This window comes from Fusarium coffeatum (genome assembly GCF_003316985.1).
Source record: "Fusarium coffeatum strain FIESC_28 chromosome Unknown BRIP53273_contig_74, whole genome shotgun sequence".
Classification (NCBI taxonomy): Eukaryota; Fungi; Ascomycota; class Sordariomycetes; order Hypocreales; family Nectriaceae; genus Fusarium; species Fusarium coffeatum.
The window spans coordinates 1-17,672 of record NW_022157870.1 but is presented as its reverse complement, the minus strand read 5'-3'; the positions used below and the strand labels follow the sequence as shown (position 1 = coordinate 17,672).

The 17,672-nt window shown below is 48.7% G+C and overlaps 6 protein-coding genes across 6 annotated transcripts; 2 read left to right on the top strand and 4 right to left on the bottom strand.

Moving 5' to 3' along the window:
• Window positions 1-77: 77 nt before the first annotated feature.
• On the bottom strand, window positions 78-2,279 carry FIESC28_03470 (uncharacterized protein; the record flags this gene model as incomplete). The annotated part of the gene is made up of 1 exon (XM_031157619.1): window positions 78-2,279. The coding sequence occupies one exon, from the start codon at window positions 2,277-2,279 to the stop codon at window positions 78-80; it is 2,202 nt and encodes a 733-aa protein (XP_031018265.1).
• Window positions 2,280-2,718: 439 nt separating this feature from the next.
• Window positions 2,719-4,369, top strand: FIESC28_03469 (uncharacterized protein; the record flags this gene model as incomplete). The annotated part of the gene is made up of 2 exons (XM_031157618.1): window positions 2,719-3,389; window positions 3,538-4,369. 2 exons carry the CDS (start codon window positions 2,719-2,721, stop codon window positions 4,367-4,369), a joined length of 1,503 nt encoding a protein of 500 aa, XP_031018264.1.
• Window positions 4,370-4,643: 274 nt separating this feature from the next.
• On the bottom strand, window positions 4,644-5,102 carry FIESC28_03468 (uncharacterized protein; the record flags this gene model as incomplete). The annotated part of the gene is made up of 1 exon (XM_031157617.1): window positions 4,644-5,102. The coding sequence occupies one exon, from the start codon at window positions 5,100-5,102 to the stop codon at window positions 4,644-4,646; it is 459 nt and encodes a 152-aa protein (XP_031018263.1).
• Window positions 5,103-8,082: 2,980 nt separating this feature from the next.
• FIESC28_03467 (uncharacterized protein) lies at window positions 8,083-8,449 on the top strand (the record flags this gene model as incomplete). The annotated part of the gene is made up of 3 exons (XM_031157616.1): window positions 8,083-8,172; window positions 8,303-8,314; window positions 8,369-8,449. 3 exons carry the CDS (start codon window positions 8,083-8,085, stop codon window positions 8,447-8,449), a joined length of 183 nt encoding a protein of 60 aa, XP_031018262.1.
• Window positions 8,450-9,046: 597 nt separating this feature from the next.
• Window positions 9,047-10,939, bottom strand: FIESC28_03466 (uncharacterized protein; the record flags this gene model as incomplete). Its single annotated transcript, XM_031157615.1, has 2 exons — window positions 9,047-10,469; window positions 10,518-10,939. 2 exons carry the CDS (start codon window positions 10,937-10,939, stop codon window positions 9,047-9,049), a joined length of 1,845 nt encoding a protein of 614 aa, XP_031018261.1.
• A 3,362-nt stretch (window positions 10,940-14,301) lies between these two features.
• Window positions 14,302-15,757, bottom strand: FIESC28_03465 (uncharacterized protein; the record flags this gene model as incomplete). Its single annotated transcript, XM_031157614.1, has 2 exons — window positions 14,302-15,317; window positions 15,370-15,757. 2 exons carry the CDS (start codon window positions 15,755-15,757, stop codon window positions 14,302-14,304), a joined length of 1,404 nt encoding a protein of 467 aa, XP_031018260.1.
• Between the last annotated feature and the right edge of the window lie 1,915 nt (window positions 15,758-17,672).

Below are 17,672 nucleotides of genomic sequence, written 5' to 3'. Positions count from 1 at the left end.
GTAGCTAGATGAATCGATTCATATCCAAGCCTGTTGGGCAAGATGCAATCTGCCATCGAGTACGATGCAGCTTGACCTTAGACGAAAGATTTGTTCCTCTTGACTGCAAGGAAAGTCAAACTCCAAAGCTGTCTTACATTACTCTCCGTTCCGGATCCCAGCCCAGGTGGAGGCGGCAGAGTTCCCAGAGGCGCGAATTTGTAGCCACCTTTCTCACTGTAGCTCCAGCTCCAAACCTCTGACTGCAAACGTCCACTGTTATCCTCAATGATATCCCAAAGATGATTGTATGCATTCTTCACTGTCTCGTGGACGCCGTCATGACTGCAGAATGCAGGAGTGTCGTCCTGGGACTTTGACAAACACCTTGCGAGTTGACGCTCGAGGCCTTTAGCCATCAGAGCTAGCTGCCAGCTCCAGATAACCGTTCCGTGGTAAGCAGAGTTCGTAAACCCGGCGGTTATTTCTTTGTTGTCTACCAATGCTGGGTTGGCTACCACGATGCCGTAGGGTGTGCTCAATCCTGCGGGAAATGGACGAAGGATGGCGTTTGCGGTGGCATTCAGGAAGGTTGTCAGTTGCTCATCATTTGTCGAGTTGAGAAGAAACAAGCGGAATGCCGTATCCGTGTGCGTGATCTCAATCCTATCTGGGCTCTTCGTAGTATTGATCGCGATCGCGTAGTCTACGAGTGTTCCAGAAGACGAGTAGTTTGATAGAGACTTTGCGTTCGTTGGGCCATCGTAGAATGTGTTGGTGTCGATATAATCCTCCAAGCGAGAGGTAGCCTCTTCAACCGTGACATTGTATCGAAATAAAGACAGTGTATTGTCCTCCCAGATCTTAGCTCTCTTTTCTGCGATCATACTCCAGTCCCTCGTTATAGAGTTATTCGGGTAAACTCCAGGCACCTTCGCAAGCTTCGAGATGGCGTAAAGAGCTGCTGGCACCAAAGCACAGTTCACGTCGAATGGAATCCGGCCATTGGCAAGACCATAAGTCGAATCGCGCCATTGGCCGACTAACTCGCCTTTCTTGAGCTGAATCAGATTCTTTACGTCTTGCTCCTCTTCGAATGCTCTCGTGATGTTCATGATCTTCTGTGCGTTGATGTAGCTCAGTCCACCCCAGGTCAGATTCCGATTCTCAACGTCAACGTCCCCTGCTTTTGTGCTGAGTAGTGGCTCAATTCGGCCTGGGAAAGCACCGAAGTATCTTTCCATAAGAACAGGTAAGAAGAAGTCGGTATCTATCATTGGATAGGTGAAGCCAGGCGCAGTCGACATAATACCCTTCTGCAAGTTCAGAAACGTCGCATAATCGCCGATGGTCTCTTCATGGCAGACGGATCCATCGGTACGATTGATACGCTCCAGGACGGCACCTACCACTGCCTCCAAGGCTGAGCTGTTTCCTACGCTGAGAACGGGGTCGAGCAAAAGTGCAGCAATCATGGTGTCACGGCCAAAGTACGTCAGGAAGCGCCAGCCACCGGCGAGGAGCTTGTCGGTATATGAGAAGAACGACAAAGATCGAACTTGAGATGCTTCTTTTTGTATCAGAGATTGGGATTGGTTGTTGAGAACTTGTTCTGGTGAGAGTTGCTTGAGCTGTGGGTAGTTGAACGAAGCTGCGAAACGGTAGAAGCCAGCCCCGAAGCTGACAGTTTCACTGTCGGTCGAAATGCTGCTTTGCTTGCTTTCCCAGGGCTGTAGAAGCAGGTTGGTGGTTGTGATATTGTCCAGCCATAATCGAGATATGAGAACTCCTCCGTTCTTGGCTCTTGTGATGTTGGTAGCATTTTGTATGATCGGACTGAGGATGCTCGGCCCTTCAGTGAAGTCTCGGATGTTGCGGATACTCCCCAAAATAGCCACCGTCAGTTTTGCAGAAGTGTTGAAAGAAAGAATACCCTCAACTCCAACAAATGGGTATTCCTGGTCTTCTCCATTGCGATTGATGACGCCAAGAGGGGATCCAAGGGTCGAGTTGACGAGCTCAATAGCCAGCGTTCCATTCTTCTCGTTCTGAGGTTCGAAGAAAGTGCATATACCGCTGTTCCCCGCAGGCCATGCAACGATCAATCGCGGGCCGATGATGGACAGATTGCTATCAGAGAGGGGACTTGTGACAACAACCTGCGCGTCAGTGTTGCAGTCGGAATAAAAATAGTTCTCGTAAGGCGGATCGCTTAATTGCTGGGTGATAACAGGGCACGATTCCACCAACGCAAAAGTGAAATACACCACAGTGAGTAGAACAGCTATCACAGGTGCCATTGTAACAGGTATGCAAACTGAGAGATCAAGTCTGGGCGGAGAAGGTACTAAAGCCATGATGCCGTTATACATCAGCGATCGACATCGGAAATTGCGGGGTTAGCGCGAGCTTCACAGTCAAGAAATCAGGAAATCAACCAGCTTTATTTGTCTAGTGTAAGCTTAGTTATTAGAGATCTGTAGAGGGTGTCAGCGATGACGACAACGTATGAAAGTCGAATAATGCTTCCTTTCACGTTGATGAGTAAGACGATATTTCAGCTCAACTGCCTGGGTGGGTCCACGTTCTATGTTGTCGCCAGCTCCTGCCTAAACCCACGAAGCAGTGCGTTGAGGAAGGAGCTGCGAAGGAGCTGCCTAGGCATCCAACTCCGCCGCCGATCTTTATCCAAGCTGAACATCACGCTTCCAACAATCAACAACAAACAAATCAGCAGAAATGGCGGCCTCGCCCGCAGAGACCCGGGTATATTTGTTCCATCTACCCGCGGAGCTCTATCAGAAGATCATTTCTTGTCTCAAAAAAGATTCCGTGAAGAATCTTCGCGCAACCTGCGCGACTCTAAACAAGATCACACCTTTCATCATTGACCGCGTTTTTATCTCTGCAAATTCACTGAACATTCAGGTCTTTCGCGCAATCGCTGACAGTGAGACCTTTCGACACAACGTCACCGAGATCATTTGGGATGATGCGAGATTGTCTATTGAGCCTGAGGACATGGGAGAAGAAGATCGCTTTTTCGGTATTGGTGACCCAGCCAAGGCTGTGACTGACAATGGCTGCCCTTTCTGGTTCAAGGCGCGCAGACAAGACACTGATGTGCCCGAGTTCAGTGGGCAGTGCAATCCCTTGGGCTACAACAACCTAAGTCTGGAAGCTTCATGGGACTACTACAAGGGTCTCTTGGAAGACCAGCGCCAGGTCCTGCAGTCGGGTGCTGATATCGAGGCCTTCAAACATGGTCTAACACGGTTTCCCAATCTTAAGCGAGTTCACCGTCACTCCTTCAACGCACGGCAAGATAGGGCAGCCAATGTACCAAACGCCCATGATCAGGGCATTCCCATCTCGCTTCGACTACCCTTTGCCGAAAGAGTGGCCAAATGGTGCGGAAGAAGAACCACGGGACGCATTGCCTTGGATACCCAAGAAAACTGATGGTCTAGTCTTCGACTTCTATTACGGCAAGGTGTACCAAATCACCCCTAAAGAATATAGGGCCAGGTTGTACCAATGCACCCCTGAACAATACAGGGCCAGGTGGCGTGGCTTCCGTGTCGTCCTACGAACATTAGTCGAAAACAGCCACGAGCATAATGTCACGGAGCTCATTGTTGGCGGTGCCGAGATCGTGACTGGTGTGAACTGTCGTCTCTTCGATCGGCCATGCCAAGAGTATGCTGACTTGGTCACTATGCTCAAACGGCCGGGATTTCGCCGTCTTGCTCTCGACCTTTTCACGGGTATAGACGAGCATCGCAACTGGAGATCATTTCGAAGCGGTCTTATGCGCAACGCTCTATCAGAAGCAAAGGATCTTCGCCACATCACTCTTCATGCAACGACATACACTATTAACGGCGAAACTTTCCATCCCCCGGGTGTTGATGGACTGCCTGATTACTGGCCGTTTCCGCTACAGAGCGTCTTTCCCATAAATTGCTGGCCTAGATTAGAGCATTTCGGTATTTCCAATATCCAAGTGACGCCAGAAGATCTGCTCTCATTTCTCGCAGCCCTGCCATACTCCTGCCGATCCGTGGAGCTGAGTAACCTGGCGTGGGCTAATGAGGATGGGGGATGGGCCAAGGAGGATGGAGGTTACCGCTTCCTACTCAACGAAATGCGCACCAGACTGGACTGGTGCTCCAGGCCTGTGGGCGAGAGACCTAGGCTGAAAATCCTCGTGACGCTGGTGTCGGAAATCATTGAAAATGGATTTTATGTGGACATGGGCAACCTAGCAAATGCCTTTCTGTACGACGATGGAGAGAATCCTTTTTTGGGGCCAGGTTTCTTCAGTGGAGGTGGCATTTGCAAAAGCTTTTTTGATCCGGAGGTTTCATACTTCGACGAGGGACGTTGACTGGAATTACGACGTCGGGGGATTGTGGAACAGGCAGTCCTAATAATACATGGACCATGACTTTAGTTTACGGAGTAAACTATCACTGTAATTAGTCTTTACAGTAGTTCGGTGTCTCTGAAATGCTAAACAACCATCGTTAATTTAACTTTTGTGCTGACTATTGCCAGAGGTGCACCTGGTAGGGCTGACGGGCGATTGCTGATCCATTCGCTTACAGCCATCCCAGAGCCCTATCCGACACTTCCATCTCACTTCACTTCAACTCAGTCCCTCAGTGCTTTTTGGCACATGTACTGTCTTCCAATCCCACACCCATTAAGAACGCAACTCTCACAGCAGCCTGTCCCCACAGACTCCCCAGGTTGACCCAATCCTCCCACCTCCAGACACCCGGAGTCCAGAACACGCTACCCAGCGCAGCCCAGCTGGCATACATATGTAGCACGTCGCAGATCAAAATTCCGATGACTACAGTGCGCCATACGCGTAAATCAGTTGTCGATCTGAGTAAAACAGCTTCGTTATAAGCAAAAAGGGTGTATGTTGCTGCGACTTGGTCGTACATGACTTTGCTGTCGGGCGCATATCTGCTCGTCGGGCTCATGGTATTGAGGAATAATGCGGGGGCAAACCAGATGATGAGCGAGCCCCCGAAGGCAGCGATTGGTTCAAACCAGAGGAATACGAAACGGTAGAGGAAGGGAACGTGGGTAAGTGCTTTGCGCGCCATCTTGTCGATTCGAGTATTGGGGGACAAAAGTTGATGTGGAAGTCAGGCTGAAGATCCAAGAACGCGCCGTGTGATGGGTAGAGCGAGCTTAAATACTCAGTGATCTACAAGATCCACTTTATTCTTTATTCGTTCTCAAGCCAAACGTCTTGTCTCGGATCTAACGGATCGCGGCAGTTGAAAGCGGGCGTTATCGTTGCATCGCCTCTGAAGATGAAAAGCATATTCGGGTACATGAACCTGGACCATCAGTCCACCGAACAAAAACAAGCGACAATAAGTTTACAGGAGACTGACAGTGTTATCTCTTTCCAAGATGACGTCAGTTTCTTACTATCTGCGAATCGCGCCCCGAGAGCAAGACATGGCGGCGTTCGCTTGTGAAGTTGAGTTCATAACACTCTCCAGATCAATCGCTCTACCGTACAACGGGGTTTGCAATTCCTATCAGCGCTAGTTGTTATGGGTGAACGCTAAGATCAGGTAAGGCATTGAGAAGCTTAAACACTGCAGACTTAACCTCAGAAAAGCATGCTAAGAAGACAAGGATATTGCCTGCAAGCTTCTCTTTGTGTACTACCTCCACTGTATGGAGAGTAAGATGAGGGCTCTCTAGATTGTTAACATCAAGATACTGAATACGGGCGGGGTAACACCTCCTTTTGATGGGCAACGAAGATACACAGAACTTACTGGAGTAATTTGTGAAGCTTTGTGCGCGGTTGGCGACCGCTATGATGGCCAAGCGAAGATCGGGGTGATTTTACAATGTGTGTTTCAATAACTATAACAGAATGTTCGCCTTTATGCTACTTTTGTGAGCTTTATCGATAATGATGTACGCCTAGGTCTGTCCAGTAACTCACTGCAGTGGTGTATGAAAACAGTAAATATATACGTATTCGTTGAGTAACGCGTTATGCTGGCGTTCCCAGAGGCGGATGCTTTTGGTAACAAATACCAAGAGTCTCTTAGCCCTTGTTCTGTTGAATTCCCGGTGTTGAACACTGACCTTGCTACTAAGGCCGACTTCTATCTCCTCGGCGACGCGATTAGTAACTTTAAGGGCGGCTGGTCGACGTGGTTGTAAAAAAGAACTCGATATAGGATATAAAACAGGATATGTTGTGATACTTGTTTTATGGGTGTGCCTTTGTTACTCCAACGATGCCGTCGTGTTCTGTCCCTAAGGTGTCCTCAGAACAATTCGATCTTGTTTCTAGTGCCCTTTGGTTATTAGATTGACTAGTAAATCTGAGTCGGTTGCGACTAAATAGAGCCCTGAGCATGTATATTGAAACCTAGGAGAGGGTAAGTCCCAGATCCTGATTCAGGATATTCGTACGCTGCCGCAGCCTTTCCTAAAGACATAGGAAGCGACTCCGGCTTACCAAAAGGAACCGAATCGCTTTCTCTCTCACTATCCCAATAGCAGTGGAGTAAAGTTGGAATGGTCCTGGCCTTGTTTACCTTGTCGGGGGAGGTAGATGACATCCTAGTGGAGATTAGCCGGTTGAGTCCTGGATACTGCTATACACTTTGGCAATAGGTACCTAATGGGAGATGTTAAAAGGCAGCTATAGATGGACGTTCTAAACAGTTACGCTAACGACAGAATTCAAGGCAAAATTAAATTTCTGGCGCCGTCGTGGATAATGTCGGCAAAAATTGATCACGCTGGGGATCGAACCCAGAATCTTCTGATTCGTAGTCAGACGCCTTGCCATTGGGCCACGCGACCTCGCTTGACTGTTGAAAGATGAACAAACTTTGGCCTACAGATACCCTAGACCAAATCTCACGAAGAACATCATGCCTCTCGTACCCTAAAGAAACTCGAAATCATGTCAGTAAACGTCGTAAGTTTGCTAGAGTTGAGCAGATCAATATTCTCTCTTGATTACAGTTTTTTTTCCCGTCGGCATACCAGTTACCGCCTCAGTTCAGATTTCATCAACGAATCAAGACGACACTGAACGTTCTTGCACCACGTGAGTTTACTTTGATCCAGCACGTGTGAACGGGCAAGGTCGGCGAGTCCTTGTTTCCAGCCAAATGTCAATGCCTAGTGCGAGCTCACATAGAAGAATAAATAGATCGAAGCTATCTTGAATAATCAGCAAAGCTTTCTTGATGGTGCGCCAAACCCACATGAACTGTTGGTCTACCACATCACTCCAGCCAAGTTCATTTGAGCTTTGATGTCACCTGAGGGGAGCTTCCAATGTGACAGATACCTGTACGGCTGTCTAACGAACAGAAGCATTTGAGGAAAACGTTATCCGCCTAGCTACGGGCCGTCGGCCAGGAATAGAATTCTTCAATTCAGGCATATGTTCGTAGACAACCCACTCCTTGGGTTGCAATTCCTCTCGTATATAGTCTAGTGGAGCTTGGAATCTAGTTTGTGAGAGAATGCGATGAAGCTTGGCAAGGGCGGTTACAGGCTTAGTGGTGGTCTCGGACTGTCAACTCGGACTACTAGGCAATCACGACAAGAGAACTAGAACAACATAAAACTCTGATTCTAGAATGCGGGGTATAAGAGGAAGGATTCGCCAATGACGCTGGGTCGAATGAATGGTCGAGCAGCAATGCAGCGCTGACCATATCCTACGGACCCTATTCAGGAAGGTGGATCGACTTCCGACGGAGTCTAAGAGATAAAGTTGCATTCGACGTCTCATCGTGTGCGACATGCTATGCTTGAAATGTATCTGAAAGTTTATTAACCACCTACCCATTCACTGCCCGGTCAAACAATACATGGCGGCGGCCGACCGTTATCGAGGTAGGAGGATTGGATAACGAAATAGGAAGGTATTGATCGAGTATACTAATTGTGTTCTATAGAAGTGATGTAGCAATAGAGCTCCCATAGAGTATAAAAGTAAGACTTCCTCACTCAACAATAGACCTCATCACCACATAACAATTCTCTCAAGCTTTTCTTCAGCATATCAATCCAGCATCCATCATAATGAAGTTCACCACTATCCTCTTCGCTATCACCTCGGTCATCACCGTTGCCTCTGCTGCCCCATCTATGACCGACGAGCAGGTCTCCAAGGTTCCTCGCGACGAGCTTTTTCCACGACAAACTTGCCGTGGTACCAACTGTACTGCCTGCATCAACGGCCGAAAGTGCTGCTACCTTCGCCTCAACCCCTTCTGCTGTAACTGTTAATTTCCTTGATAAGGCTGTCCTCGAGGTTAGTGCGATTACATGAGCAGTGTAGACACTTTCGATTGACTTTGAAATCCAGAAACCTCCACCTCTACCACTTGCAAAGAAGGAGTATGGAGATGCTGTTGAACCAGATGTGCAAAGATACCGTGGTGGATGAGGATGTCTACAGGACCTAGGAAGGAAGATCGTCATGTAACAGATACTGTTAGTTTAGGTCGCTGCTTAAACAAGCTATCCGGCTGAACATGTCGATTCCAAAAACAAATAACAAGTATCTCATTCTCTCTACATTGACTTTACAACGAACAACGTAGGTTAAATATGGCGCCAGATCGACCTACCCGCATTAAATTTCTGCAGGGTGTGCTGTAGATAGCTGAAGAGACTTCTGGAGGACAGATGTGTCTGGTATCGATGAGTGCGAAAAGCCTAACAAGTGGATCTTGTCCTAGTTTATGATGAGTCTCGTCTAAGTCTATCTAAAAGCTTAGAGGAGACTATTCTAACCTTTCAAAAACTTTCGTATGGACTTAGCGATAGTGTCGAGGGGTCTAACGTGGAATAGATATCGGTCCACCATATCATTCCAATCATTTTTGTACTGATCTGACAACAATAGAAGAACTTTCACAGAGCATCAAAGAATTCGTTCATAATATAGTGAATGGATTCAATTATTTAAGTAGAGTAATCCAGGTCATTAACTAGTGGTATCTTAACTAAATCGATAGCAACTTTTGCACTCCTTTGGGAGTCACATCTTCTCAATGTCCCGAGGAGCATTGGCAGGCTCCTCGTGCTCATCGGCAACCTTGTTCTCAACAGCGTTGGGCTGGTAACCACCCTTGTACTCTGAGGCCTTGAGCATGTTCCACTTGTCTTCCTCAGAGTCGAGGTGCTTAAAGTTGAACCAGAAGGCGACACCACCGACAAAGGCAATGACAGCAACGACGGTGTAGTTCCAGACGAGAAGAGGATCGTCGGAAAGGGGGGTGAAGGCCTGGCCGATGGCTGAGGCGAAGGCGGACATGAAGAGGTTGACACTCATAACAAGCGACTTCATGTTATCAGGAGCCTTGGAGTAGGCATATTCGTATGATGTGACGTTGGTGAAGATCTCGCCGAGGCCGATGAAGATGTAGGGAAGACATTGAGCCCAGACGTTGATGTCGGCGGGAGCACACTTCTCACCAGTCGCAGCATCGTCACCATTGGCATACCAGCCGCAAGGGCTCTTTTCATAGATATAATATTGCATGACAGCGGATGCAACCATGGCGAGAGCAGAGATCAAGAAACCGACTGTCATACGCTTGATGGGGGTGAAAGCAATACCCATCTTGCGGAGACCAGGGTACAGAACGTGATCGATAATCGGAACCATGATAACAATTGAGATGGGGTTCAGGTTCTGAATAACATCGTTGGGAACACCGTTGAGAACCATGGTGGAAGCCTGGGTGGTCAGGTTACCGGTCATCTGGTTGTAGGCCAGGTGGAAGACGGGAAGGTAAAGGAAGACCTTGCAGGCCATGAGACCACGTCGAACTTCGTCGACCCAAGCATCATCGTAAGTCATCCAGGCAGGGCGCTGGTCGACGGGAATCTGAGAAGGCTTAGCGTGCTCCCAGTTGGGTCGGAAAGCAGGGCTGCGCTTGGAGACGTAGATAAACATGCGAATGAACTTGGACAGGACGGAACCAGTCGCAGGCTTGAGCTTGTACTTCTTCTTGTTGAGAGCCAGAACGATGGGGGCGATGAGGAAGAAGATGGTAGGGATGAAGAAGGCCAACCAGAAGGAGTGGTACTTCTCAACGTAAACCATGGCAATCTGACCGCAGACGGAACCAATGTTGATAGCAAGGTAGAAGTAGAGGAAGACACGAGTGTTTGTCACGGCGGGATCGACAATGACGCGCTCGCCATTGCGGACCTCAACGCGCATCTTGGTATCCTCATTCTGATCAGCCAGAAGGGGAGAGACGTTGGCCTTGAAGAAACCAGTTCCGACGCAAAGAGTGATGAGACCGACGATGAAGGCACCGAATGCAGGGTCCTTGCGGACAATGACGTTGGGAGATGAAGCAGCAACCAGGATAGTATGAGCGATAGTGGAGATAGCGATGGCGATGTGAAGAGTAACGAAACGACCGAGCTTGGCATCAGCAATCCAGGCACTGGGGATGTTAGTGAGATTCACGAATCAGATGTTAGATGTAACATACCCGACGAGAGGCATCAGATAAGCGAAGAACTGGTTGAACAGAGAGATACCCTGAGCAGCCTTGGGACCCATACCAAGAGCACCAGCCTGACCTTCAGGGTCAAGAGGAGCACCGGTGTTGGAGCCAGGAGGAAGCTTCTGCGCAACAAAGTTGGTGTAGAGCACAGCGGAACCGTAGTATGAGAAACGCTCGCAAGCCTCTACGAAGGCAATGGTGTACATGGCCCACTTGATCTTTCCGGAGACACGACGGAGCGTGTGAAGCTCCTCCTCGGTGGGAAGCTCATCGTCAGAGTCGTCGACGGAGCGGCGTGTAACGTCGATGGAGCCCTTGGCGGCGACCTGAGGGATGCCGTGAGTCTCAGCGTCAGCGAGACCCGAGCGGGCGATAGCATCATTGTCGATGGGACCGGTGGACGTCATGTTGACTTGTCCTGGAGGCAGTCTTGTCTAGAGAGACTGTTGAAACGAAGGGGGGTGAAACGAGATGTCGAGGATGCCCTGGAGAGAGAGACACAAGAAGTGGGAGGACACGGGATGGTTATATATCGAGTAGGTATGGGGTAGAGGGACAGAGGTGCCCCAGAAATGTTGCATGCATCTCCAATATCCGACAGCACGGGCTTGGCCGTTGCCACGAACTGGGATGAAGCGACGATCCCAGGATGATAGCAAACTCGAGACCAGACCCCAGAGTTTCCACATGCAACCCGACTCTATCATGAGTAGAGTTAATAAGTGGAGCCAGGACCTTATCTTGTGCGGCACCAATAAAGGACCCCATAACAAAAGTACCAGAGACATGGGGACAGAGGTTATGCCACATGCGGGGTCAAGGCCCGAGCACTAACGGAGAAGGTCGATAGATGTTCGGTCCTTTTGCCGATGGAAAGGGAATGATCGCCCAACCTGGAAGGTCAGTCGGCCGATGGAAGTTGAATTGTCGTTGTTGGTGAGCGTTGCATTCGTTGATGAGGCTCGGGGCCAAGACGGATGATTAGCTCCTTGGCCATCTCTTGACATTTCTTGGAAGCACATGGTCATGAACCCGGAAAAGTGGTTATATCCGATAGACTGTCGATTCTCAGCTTCATCTTTCTTTTCCTTCAGCTTGATGCAAGCACTCTGTCCTACTCCGTACTGTAAATAGTCGCAGTGCTACAGTAACATTGTTTCGCGATAACTTCAGTGATAGCGTGGCGTCTCAAAACTGCCGAGGCACAGCCAAAAACCAAAGATTGCCTTCTCCCGTTTTTTTACTGCCATCCATTACCGCTTCGGAGCTGGGTGTTTTCCGGCTCCGAATGCGATGCCCAGCTTTTGATTGGGCCAAGACACCGGTAGTGGCTTGATCTTGATCTTGATCGTCTCTACCGTTTCAGCTGCCAAGATGGTTATCCTCAAGTTTGGCATTTGAGTGGTTGCAATAAAAGACGATCACTATCAATTTGCCTCCAATCTTTAGTGAATGTCGTGATGGGCAATTGTTACGACCGATGATGTTAGTGGCTTTTACATGTTACCTCGAGTCTTGGCAGTGACAGACAAGAGGATGTGTCGCGTGCAGTCAGTTACTCCGGACTGGACTTGACTCAGGGGACGTGCTCATCGGAATGCCCCGACATGAGATTAAAAATCCGTACTCTTCATGCCTCTATATTTTACTGCTATTGCTGAAACAATGCGCTATCAGAAAGACCCAAATTGACGCCACGACGCAAACGATAGCGCGACTGACTGATGATTACATTACACTACCTATCTAAAGCAAGTCAAATGTCTGTTGTTTGCCTCCCACTCATGCAACGGTAACCTTCCAAAAGCGGTTACTGTTGTTACAGCTTCGGCAATAGAGTGGGATGATATTTCCGTGGCAAGTTCTCTAAACGCGCTTCTGGAATCTCAATCGAGATTCTACCAAACAATCGACACAAATTATTCGCTGTACTGTCATACGGCGCAAATAGATTCTCGTCACAATCACTACTCGTACTGATAAACCCCGGAAGTCTTACTGTAACCGTCGTATTCACCGCGTCTAATTGAAGCTCCATCCAAAAGGATAGACCACCCTGTAGTCCTGTCAATTTTACGAGATGGTCCCCAAAATCCCCACTGAATTAACATGCATTCGCCTTCTCCAAATGGATCTCGTTACCTCACAGATTCACTCTGAGCTGCCCCTTTTAGGCCGCAACTTTAAGCTTGTTGAACAAGGTTACTGTTTGACTTTACCCTCCCACCGGTTATGGTCTCGTGCGTTTGCGGGGAGACAATTTGTTATGTAACAGTCCGAATCCTCAAGTCTGGGGAGAGGATCTTTTGCTCAACTGAGTAGGTGATGGTATTCTGTATGGCTAGCTTCTTGTTTTACTCGCGTTTAGAAATCATTGCCAAGTCTAACTGTAGACGCGCGTGGCGTTTTTTCCCTCGGAACTTTTGGGACGCCGCTGAATCCTGCGCAGAGCCAAGACGGACTTTTGCGTGGGCGCCAAGATAACAGCGGGCAGTAACCCCCCCTGCAGTGAAACCCCGTCCTGACCTGACCTGCCCACAACCAAAGGACCCTTTGTCTAGCGCCCTCGGTCTGGTTCTTGTTGGCCTCCTGTCGCAGTGGAGTTAATCTCTGTTGTCGCCCGCAATTGACAGGTCTATGAGTAACAGAAACAACCTCCCCCAGATTTTCGCAATACTTCAATCTCAACACGCAAGATGTCGTGCTCAATTCCTTGCAAACTATTGTCTAATTGTATTGTGCATGCCAACTTTTTAAGCGAGCAGAGCCGCAGCGCAGCCAAGCAGAAGCTAACGGTCTTGTCGTCAACGTACGAGCCAAGACGGGCGGGTAAGTAAGGTAACGTCTGGGCGGGGGCCACGATAGGGCGCTTTTTCGGCGCCGCCCATACCGTTTCCATGGGAAATTAATTCCATAGCACGCAATGGCTTGGCCTTTTCGGTATTCGGCAGGTTGTTTCTGTGCTTTCTTGCCCTGTCTTACCTATCTTATCAGCAAATAATTGCAGCATTCCTTCTTGACGTCTTCATTATTGGCATCCATGATGAGTGAGAGACTCTCACCAACTTGCGATAATGGTACTGGAATAGGCAGGTCTATCAGTAAACTCAGTCATCCTACACGTTCGAATATGGTTATTATGTTGTCTTATTGTCAGCACTTACCACCCGATAAAGCATCGCCTGCACTCCTTCGCTCAATAATCGCATTCTCGACGAATCGCGCACATGGCATTGTCTTACTACCCGGACCAGGGTATCATCATCCCTGGGCTCATCGTGGGACACAGATAACCTAATCCACGACGCGAAAACAGCAATATGCCCCGTCGAATAAGCAATAGTGCAACCGTCAACAGCAGATCACTGCACCTTTAGGTACCACTCCGGTCCAATGCTTCGATAAGGAAACTCTAGAATTCTTTGATCGACGTCAAACATGCCTTATCATGGCTGGTAGTGTTGCAGCACACAGCCCTACTGCGTGGGTTATTGCGCTGTCAGGCTGACATTGGTCACTCGAGTCTTGCATGGCCAGGATTCTATCACTGACTATCGAGATGGGGCATCTTGCCACCGATCCTTTACGCTCTCTGCTTATCGCGGTAGCCCGACATGCCAACCTGGACCTGTCTATTCACGCGGAACTTCCGTCTCCCTCCGTCGGGTACATTAAGCGGTTTTGGTGCGGTTGTGACAAAAGCAGGCAGGTAGGTAATAGAAGAATTGTCCTCTAAGGCTTAGGCTTTTATAATAAAGTAGCCTAACGGCTAGTCTAAGCTAGCATAAAGTGACCAAATTGCTTTGACCTTGTTCCAATCGCGATGGACGGGAAGCAGCTCTGGGTATCCGGCAGCGCCACTCATTGCAGCAATTCGGATGATGGCCCATTGGAGATCTAGCATCAACTTACAGAGGGCTGCATCCTTCGGTGGCATAGCGATTCGGACTTCGTGACCGGAGAGAACTGAAGTCCTTGTATCAACTCGCATGGCATCAATGTCGGCACCATACTTGTTCTGGCCGGATGGGCTTCCCTCATTCTCGTGTTGGATCTGCATCTCGGCCATTGCATTCATAGCGTCCTTGTCGGCCATCTCGTCGTTTGGTTTCCCTTCTCGACGGTTTAGCCAATTGAATTGGATGATGACATCCACCCAATCGTCTTCCACATCCGTCTGAACGCGAGATTTGTCGGGCTCGTAAGGCCCAATGGCTTTGCAGAATAGACCGATACGGGCCTGGCCCCAGTAACTACGAAGCTGAGGGTTCAAGTAGAGCATATTCCACACCTTGTCAGTTTCACCAAGAGTGGTAACATCCATCAAGAGATCGGCCAGTTTAAGACGGGTCGAATCATCGAAGAAAGGAACAAAGGCATCTTGGATAGCCTTAGTATCCTGGACAGCCTGTTCGGTATTGTTCCATGTAAAAGGGAGAATATGGCAGACTTGCCCGGACCCGGTGCGTTGGAAGAGGCACCGCCAAAGATCTCGCTCGCGACATTTTTTCTTTTCCGCCTCGCTTCGAACATGAGGCTTTGGTTTGTAGTCGGGGTCGTTGTCAGCCTTGGTAGGTTTGCTAGCCTGGCTAGGCCCTGCTTCGCTTTCGCTGGTTTCTTCCTCGAGATAGGGCGATGTTGCACTGCTGTTTCTCTTTCTTGAGCGTAGCTCCCTTTCGGGGTGTGATCGTTTCATGGATTGTGTGGCAGATTCGTCGGCAGTAGACTGATCCGTTTCTGGAGGCCGATCCGCAATTGTAAGAGCCTCCTGGGCTTTTGTGAGATCTGAGATAAATTAGTATCCAATTTGTACCATGTGAGTTTCAGAAGAACTTACAGTGCTTCACTAGGTTGGACATGAGTTGTAGCCTCATATGCAGCAAGGTCTCTGGATGAGCCTCATGACTAAGCCAACCGCCCTTTCTCAAATCGTCGATGGGGAGAATGAAGATAGTGGCGACATGAACTGCGGTAAGACGGAATTTTCCCTTCTTGGTAGCGTACGCCTTGTTTTTAGCTATCTTAGCCTGGATCTTGGAAGCATGTTCAAGCCTTTCTTCCTTGGTATCGCTCAAATCCGACGTCTGAGGTTTACTCCAAGGAAGGTTGGCCTCGGCGATCTTTTCAAAAGATTCAGTCAGCTTTTTCTGTTTCTTAGCGACCTCGCTATCCAGAAAGCAACGCACGAGGGCTGCCACCTGATCGGGGTCTTTGACCGCGCTCATAGTGAGTAGCAGAATAACGGGAAGTAGTGAAAGGTTTGGCTACAATTTTGAAGAAAGATGCGTAGATACTCGGGGTTTGCTTATGACACATCTGGTGATAAAGATGCCCGCAATGCGTACTTAATAAAACAAGACTTTTGATCACACGAACGAAAGATGGGTAGAAGGTTGGTGTTGGATGCAAAGGTGAAGGTTTCTCGTTGCAGAATTGTGCAGTCGATAAAAAAGCTTGTGCTCTGAGAACTTTCAGAACCTTCTCTCTACGTCTCAACTACTAGGTTTGCCAGCTGTTAGGCAGTGCCAGTGAGCGACTGTTTGAGTCACAGCCTTACGTACTAGGTGTACCTCAGGCAAAAGCGAGGCGTTGAATTTGCCCATTATGTAACAAAAAAAGTCCCATTTGTTTACAGTCTTATCCCAATGCTCGCAAATAATTGTTGGTTGTTGAGCAGAGCATAGTAATATCAGGAATAGTGCAGCGAGCCTTGGACTCTGCTGTGGTATTCTAAACTCGGCTCTTCATTTTTATTCACTGTTTATATTAAACATCAGAGGATCTTGATGCAGCAGGGGCAGGTATGGGGAGAATTGGGTTGCTGTAGCATCTCACGGAATTGATCATGGATAGGTAGCGTGCTGTTTTGCGCTGGCATATGGGGAACGGAAGGATTATCCTCTAAAGCTTAGGCTACCATAATAAAGTAGCCTAAGTGCTAGTCTAAGCAAGTATAAAGTGGCTAAACTATTTCGTCTCTTATGCTTTTAGGGGCTAATTCTTCCCATGATTTTGTTTACTGTCCTCCCAAGGGACAGAGGCGCTTGGAGAGAAGTGGAAACAAGATTGACGAGAAAGATGAAGCATAGAGACTTTGCATGAGATCTCTTCATTAATCTACCCTAACATGAAGTTTTCATAAGGTATCAAAGGAAGGACTTGCTCTCTTCCCGTCCGCTTAACCACTCAGACACGTTGTCTTTTCGCTTTGGTTGCTCCCTTCCCGTCAACCATCGAGATAAGCTTTCCTTGACGACTTTACACTTCCTTTGATCCATCTCAAACGGAACCTCTTCTGCAGCTTCTTGCACTCTGCATTCTCCTCTTCAATTGAAGCAAATGGGGCGTCAGTAGCGGCATGGTTTGGCCGAGGGGCTGGCGTCGGGGTCCCTTCATCCCCCAGATTGCGGGGTGTTGTTGGCGATTGAGCGGCCGGAGTTGACGGAATTTGGGTAGCAGTTGTTGGTGTCTCGAATGCCCGTGGCTGGGCCTCCTCTTTAGAAATCAACGGCAGCTGTTCCCAGTAGTCCGTGACGCCTCTCAACGCTGTAGCGTGTGGGAATTTCTTCCTGGCCCGTTTCATCCAACACGACTCGATGACTTCCGGAAAGAACCTCTGGTTGGACATGACTGCTACAACTACTGCCCAAGACATAGTTTGGTCGAAGTTGTCGTCTTTGATGTTCTTTCCAAGTAGATGGTTATAAACCTTTCTTGTTGATTCTTTCGGCGGGCGTAGTTGTTTCGCCGTTTCAATCCAAAGGCTTTTTTCATGGGGGATAACTTTGCAGCCCCAATGCGTCCACGCTCGAATATACCTGTTGTACCAGCCTGGGTGCGCCCCGCGGAAATCCGGCTGGTGAGAGGGAAATCCCGGGGGCACAATCACAGGTACTGGTTCATGCTCCATGTAGCGGTTGTAAGGAGGCGGCGATGACATATGTTGGTAGTTGCGAGAGTGGTATGCTGAGAGGAGACGTCATTGTGCTGTTTATTTGTCAGGTCTCTGCTTTCGACCATCCCGGGGACTTACTGACCTTATTGAAGAGGTGCGGTTGTGGAGTTGTTGATCCTGGCGGAAGGAAGAGGAAAAAACTAAACCTCATGTAGGGCCAGGCGAAAAAAAAAAAAGGTCATGTG